The 7,210-nt window shown below is 32.6% G+C and overlaps 1 protein-coding gene across 1 annotated transcript in view; it reads right to left on the bottom strand.

Moving 5' to 3' along the window:
• Positions 1-7,007, bottom strand: part of LOC137657273 (uncharacterized) — a 7,882-nt gene extending 875 nt beyond the window's left edge. Inside the window, exon 1 of the mRNA XM_068391610.1 lies at positions 6,639-7,007. Coding sequence (XP_068247711.1) covers positions 6,639-7,007 — 369 coding nt within the window. The remainder of the gene's footprint in view (positions 1-6,638) is intronic.
• Positions 7,008-7,210: the final 203 nt, after the last annotated feature.

Raw genomic sequence — 7,210 nt, 5'->3', positions numbered from 1 at the left:
TGTATATATATATATATATATATATATATATATATATATATATATATGTATATATATATATATATATATATATATATATATATATATATACACACACATATATATATATATATATATATATATATAGATAGATAGATAGATAGATATATACATATATATATATATATATATATATATATATATATATATATATATGTGTGTGTGTGTGTGTGTGTGTGTGTGTGTGTGAGAGAGAGAGAGAGAGAGAGAGAGAGAGAGAGAGAGAGATCCAAAAAGTGAACTATTAGCGTTATCTGGGAACATGAGTGTCCATGTATGGGAGAGTTCTGGTGGCTTGGAAGGAATGCATTGAGGAAGAGGTTTTGTAACAAAAAACCTAAAATGTAAAAATTTGAAGAATTAGAAGGTGCTATAAATCTTGTAGCACTGAATACACAGTTTGAGAAAAGGATAAGCCATCCATTAACATATGAATGTTTACAAAAGGAGACACAAATTGATTATTTTTTTGTTAGAATAAAAATATGATTATGGACTATAAGGTTATTCTAAATGAATCTGTTGTAGCTCAAAATAAACCGGTGGTGGCAGATTTTAGGTTAAAGGCAATAAGAAAAAGAAAAGCCCTAGCCAGAAGTACAGTAGAAGGATCAAAACTTAGGAGCTAAAAAGGGAGACGGGAAGATAGTTCAGAAGTAAAGTGGAAAGAGCCAGAAAAGAGAGATATGTACGTGGAATGTTGGAATCACCAGAAGATATATAAGATATTATGAAAGATATTATGTTAGAAAACAAGAAACATTTTGGTGGAATCAAGAGGTTCAAACAGTTGTGAAGGAAAAAGAGTATAACCACAAAAAGGTGGATGAAGATAACAACTACAAAACTAGTGAAGAATGTAGACAAATATAGAGGGGGAGAGAGAGAGTGGTAGCAATTGCAAAGGGAGAAGCCAGGATAGAGTGGTATGAGATCGGAACACTGGGGTTAGAAAAGATATTCTACAGAGTTCCAGAAGCAAGGAGAAAAGACAAGCATGATGTACCACTTGTAAAAATGATTAAAGATGAATGTGGAAATATTCAAGAGAATATGAAAAGACGATTTTCAACAACTATTCAATAATGAAAATAGAACTGAAAAGCTGAAAAAAAACTCCTCCGATGCAAAGACCAATGGTAAACATCAGAGAGAATGAAGTCAAAAATACTATAAAAAATTGAAGAAGAAGAAGATAAAGCTGCGAGAAAATCAGAGGTAACAATAAAAATGGCATATGGAAATCTAGGGAAATAGTTGGTGCACACCTTATTGTAAAAGTATTCCAATGAATCAACTTTTAAAATACATTTCTTCTTATTTACTTTAATAGTATGTTCCCTCAGTTTCTTCAGAACTGCCCGTAATCTTTCTCTGTTCTCGTTTATCTTTATCAGAGACTAAAACAACATCTATGAAAATAAATACTCCTTACATTCCTGAAAAATCTGATCCATTGTTTGTTTCTATATAGCTGGACTACTTGGATAATTAAAATGGACAAAAAAAAAAAAAAAAAAAAAAAGGATGTGTTATGCTTCAGGAAATAAAGAGGAATAGACTTCTGGAGCTCATATTTAAGATACTAAAAAGAACAGTAGAAGAAAAATTGAGATAGGTGATAGGTGTGTATTGTTCTCCTGTCTGGTGTTCAGCTGCTGATTCTCATCTTAATTTGTTGGATAGAAACTTACGGTCTATTAAATTTCTTATTCCTGATCTATATATTAATCTCTGGCACCGTCGTTCAATTAGTTCATTATGCATGTTGCATAAGATTTTTCATAACTCTGACCATCCTTTACATTCAGATCTCCCTGGACAATTCTATCCTGTTCGTAATACTAGGCAGGCAGTTAATTCTAATAGCCAGGCCTTCTCCATCACGAGGCTCAATACTACGCAGTACTCTAGAAGTTTTATTCTAGCTGTGACCAAGTTGTGGAATGATCTTCCTAATCGGGTAGTTGAATCAGTAGAACTTCAAAAGTTCAAAGTTGGAGCAAATGCTTTTTTGTTGACCAGGCGGACATGAGTCTTTTTATAGTTTATTTATGACATATTTGTTTTTGATGTTGTTAATAGTTTATATATGACATGTCTGTTTTGACGTAGTTACTTATTCTAGAATGATTTATTGTTAATTTGTTCTCTTCATTTATTCATTTCCTTATTTCCTTTCCTCAATGGGCTATTTTTCCCTGTTGGAGCCCCTGGGCTTATAGCATCTTGCTTTTCCAACTAGGGTTGTAGCTGGGATAATAATAATAATAATAATAATAATAATAATAATAATAATAATAATAATAATAGGTACACATAAGAAGCAGCTTAGGTTTGTGAAAGGTAAGAAAAAAAGTAAATGTTAGCTTTACAGTGAAACAACTTCAAGAGAAGTATCTAGAAGTTTAGTTAATATCATTTTTGATACCGTCATTGCCTAGTTTATTTTCAAGTATGATGAGACCATTTTATTGTTTTTATTACTTATTATGTTTGATAATATTGAACAGAATCTGTGTCATAGACTCCGCCAGTGTCATCAAGTGTATTACAATGTTCGTTGACTTTATTGCAATATTAAGACATTGCAGTTTTCGATAGACCTCTTATTTTAATGTGGTCTGAAATAATGATTTCTCAAATGAGGCACTCGCCTCAGCAGCTTATTCCCTATTTAAAAGAAAAGCCAATACTTGTCAAAAGGTATGCCATTCCTAGGGAAGGGGTATTAGTTTCTATTAAGCCTGAGTAACCTACTTCTCATAAGTCCTGCTTTGAAAGTGGGTGTTACGAGATTCATGTCATAAAAGTCTGGAGCAGGAATAACAACTTTTATTTGAGTTTAATTTTTCAGAATGTTACACTGGATGATTCTATCTACTATTGTCTTCTTACCATTATGGCTGATAAACAAAAAGGTGATAAAAAGACCGTTTTAGGGCTTTTTGGTGATTTAATTTCATACCATAAGGACTGGCTAAATTTTGGATCTCCTAGTGATCACTATGGCTAAGGAGCTTTGAAATTTGTCTTTGAATAAGACTGTGTGTAGATCATAAGTGAGGTTACTCACTTATTTAGTAATACACTGACCTCCATAGTGTTTTAACAAGCTTGGTTGTTCCTACAGTTAGGACGTGAGATCGTGCCATGGTGTTATTAGCAATGAAGAATAAGTGGGCCATTCCGTGTTTGTTCATATATTTTGAAGATATACATAAAATATTAAGAAGACTGAAATGGCCTTTGAAGTGAATGTTTGCTTTCGAATTGGTCACGATTTTATAAAAGGTCAGAACCTGATGTTCTCTTGAATAATTATATGGACAACATATTTGATAGGCGTATCCCTTCTTGTATGTCAGAATACTGAGTAAACAACAACAGCTGGTTGACTGATGATTAAAGATGCATTTAATTGAAGACATAGGAGGCTTATCATTATTAGAAAGGTTACAGATCAGATATGACTTGGAATAGCTATACACCGCTAAGAATTGTTCCTCGTTTAGCTGATGCTTCAACAAAAACTAATACAATTTGATAAAAGAATTTTTTTCTGGTACAACCCTGGAGCAAAAAAAAAGTGGACTACCATAAAATCTGCATTTTTACTGTTCTTAAAATATTTAATTTTTCCTTGTTTCCTTTCCTCACAGGGCTATTTTCCCTGTTGGGGCCCTTGGGCTTATAGCATCTTGCTTTTCCAGCTAGGGTTGCAGTTTAGCAAGTAATAATAATAACAACAATTATGTGTATATTTAACGGTTCCTCCTCTTTCTAAACCATATGGCTCTGCAAAAGACAACCCTTTTTGGCTGATACGTTTAGGAATAAGTAAAATAATGAAAAACTCGATATTCCTCTGGCTTTGTTTAGCCTTCCAGTCCCATGAAATTTAAACACTCATATAGATCAGTGATGTTTATGGAGGTGTGAACCCTAATGGTATTTACCTTTGCTTTTTATAAAGACAGGCGATCCAGTTATTTTTTGCATGTTAGCAAGAAAATTGTTTACGGTAACTCTAGCACTGCTGATTATCACCCAGTTTCCATAATTCCCATATTATCTAAAGTTTTTTTCAAGTATTTTTGGAAAAATGTTTAAAAATGTATGCTGAATGTATTATATTTTCCTCAATTTGTATTCTGGCCTTGACAAGGGCCTTGGAGCATGTGAAGCCTTCTTTACAATTTCCGATGCTGTACAGAAATCACTTGTCTGTGGTCCGGAAGTTTATAGGATTGGCCTTGATTTTAGTGAGGTCCTTGTTTCCGACTTTTACATATGGGCGGGTCTTTTCTTAATACCATTATTGATTCTTTAATCAATATATTGCAGAAAGTCGTTGTTGAAGGCACTATGGTGGTTATACGAATGGAAAATCTGTTGTTCCTTGAGATAGTGTTCCTGTTTTATTACTTTTCATACTATATATTCATGATAAATTATTTGTCTTAGATCACAAAATTGTTGCATGAGCAAAAGAATTCTACTCTTTTTGCATCAGTTCCATCTCTTGAATGTAGTCCTACGGCTGCAGGATCCCATAATAGACATCTAGCAAGATTTAGTGGATGGTGCAAGTTATTGGGAGTGAAGTTGAAAGCTAACAAACTAAAAAAAGTATGATTGTATGTAGGTCAAGGACATTGGCTCCTCAACATCCAAATCTATGCATTTACAATGTCTCTTTAACTACATACAACTTATTTGAGATTCTAGGTGTGGTTCTTAGCTCCCAGTTTACTTTTGAGAATCACTTTCAATCTGTTTCTTCTTCACATGTACAAAGTGTCTTACCTACGAAATCTTTTAAGATTCACGGTGAGCAGTCTATTCTGTTCCGAGTATTTTTCTACAGTCAGATCTTCAGCTGCTGACTTTCATCTTAACACAATAAACAGAATTTTGAGGTCTTTTAAATTCCTTATTCTTGATCTGTTACTGTCGTTCAATTTCTTCTTTATGTAGGTTGTATAAGATTTTTCATAATTCAGATTATCCATTGTATTAAGATCTTCTTAGACTGTACTATCCTGTACATTCACTAGAACTAGCTGTACTGTCTCTTCAAACCTGTTGCATATTCCTTTCTGTTGAACAAATGGGCATAAGTCTCTTATAATAGTTTATATATTATAGATGATTTTTTTTTACTGTTATTTTTTTCTCATAATATTATATTATATATCATGATGTATTCATTACTAATATATATATATATATATATATATATATATATATATATATATATATATATATATATATACATATATATATATATATATATATATATATATATATATGTATATATATATATATATATATATATATATATATATATATATATATATATACAGTATATACACACACACATACACACACACACACACACACATATATATATATATATATATATATATATATATATATATATATATATATATATATTTATATATATATATGTATAGCTTATTTGCTATTCCATTACTTTCTTTCATTGTATGCACTTCTATCCCTGCTGGAGCCATTGGGCTTGTACCATCCTGCTTTTCAACCATTGTTGTATCTTGACTACTAATAATATCAATAATAATAGCTGGAATCAATGCAAGGTGCAACTTATGGGGCATGAAGTTTAATTTTAACCAACCTCATTGTATGATTATAAATAGGTTGAAACTGGCTCCTAAAATTCAAAATGTTTACTTTGATAGATTTTCTTTAACTATACATAAGATTCTAGGTATAATTCCCTGTGCTTATTTTTCAATTGCACATAAAAGGGCTTATTGAGGAGGTCTTTCAGGATTCTTGGTGATCAATCTATCCCGAGGAAGTGTTTTAATTCATTCATTCTACCCTATTTCGAGTATTGTTGATCTGTTTGGTTTTCAGGCGATGTCTCTTATCTTAATTTGTTGGATTAAACGTGGCGACTATAGAATATCTTATTCCTGATCTGAGTGTTAATCTCAGAAACCATTGTTGAATCAGTTCTTTATGAATATTGCTCAAGATTTTTCATAATTCTGACCATAATTTACATTCAGATTTTCTCACACTGTACCATCTTGTATGTAGTACTAGGTATGCAATTAATTCCAACAGTTTTCTTTTATCCATCTTGGAGTTAAATACTAAACATTATTCTTGAAGATTTCATCAAATTGTAGTATGGTCTTCTTAATTTCACCATTAAATAAGTGACACTTCAGGGGTTCAAATCTTCTGCATTTTTTCCTTTTCATGTTGAACAGTTTGAAATGTCTCTTTTCTTAGTTTACATAGGTTAGATATTTTTCGATTTTATCACTGATCTTGAAATATTTTTTGTATTACTTTTCATATTTATTTGATTTATTTCTTTACTTTCCTTGCTCACTGGGGTTCTTTCCCTGTTGGAGCCTTAGGGGTTGTATCATCGGAACTGCATCACAATTGCTCGCCATTCATTCCTTTTTCTAGCATGCTCTTTTGCTTGTCTCACATCTATCCTTCTGTCAACTAGAACTTTCGTCACTCCATCCATCCACCTAAAATCTAGGGCTTTCTCTCGCAATTCTCTCATCAACTGTTTCATTAATCACCTTCTTCAGCAGACACCCCTTTTCCATAATTTCTACATCGCCAAACCACCTCAACACATCCATACACAATCTAGCTGCTAATTCATTTCTCACACCCGTTCTCACTCTTACTACTTTGTTGATAACTCTATCCAATCGAGATTCACCAGCCATATTCCCCAGACACTTCATCTCTAACCCATTCAATTTCTGTGTCTTTGTAACTTTCATTCCCCACAACTCTGATCCATACATCCCAGTTGGTACAATCACTTTCTTATGTAGAACTCTTTTTATATTCATCCCTAAAGTTCTATCCTTCACCACTCCCTTCACGACTCCCAACACTTTACATCCTTCATTCAATCTCTGACGCAGATCTGATTCCATTCCACCATTTACAGCAACAACAGCACCTAATTTCTTAAATTAGTCTACTTCCTCAAGGAACTCTACATTCAACATAACATTCAATCTAGCACCAACCTCCATTATCATCCATCTCATAACCTTACACTTACCTACATTAACTTACAGGATCCTTCTCTCACACCCTTTGAAACTCTGTCACTAATCATCAGAGCTTCTCCTCT

The sequence above is a fragment of the Palaemon carinicauda genome, chromosome 18 (genome assembly GCF_036898095.1).
Source record: "Palaemon carinicauda isolate YSFRI2023 chromosome 18, ASM3689809v2, whole genome shotgun sequence".
Taxonomy (NCBI): domain Eukaryota; kingdom Metazoa; phylum Arthropoda; class Malacostraca; order Decapoda; family Palaemonidae; genus Palaemon; species Palaemon carinicauda.
The sequence above is the reverse complement of the archived record's forward strand: the minus strand, read 5'-3'. Positions and strand labels throughout refer to the sequence as shown.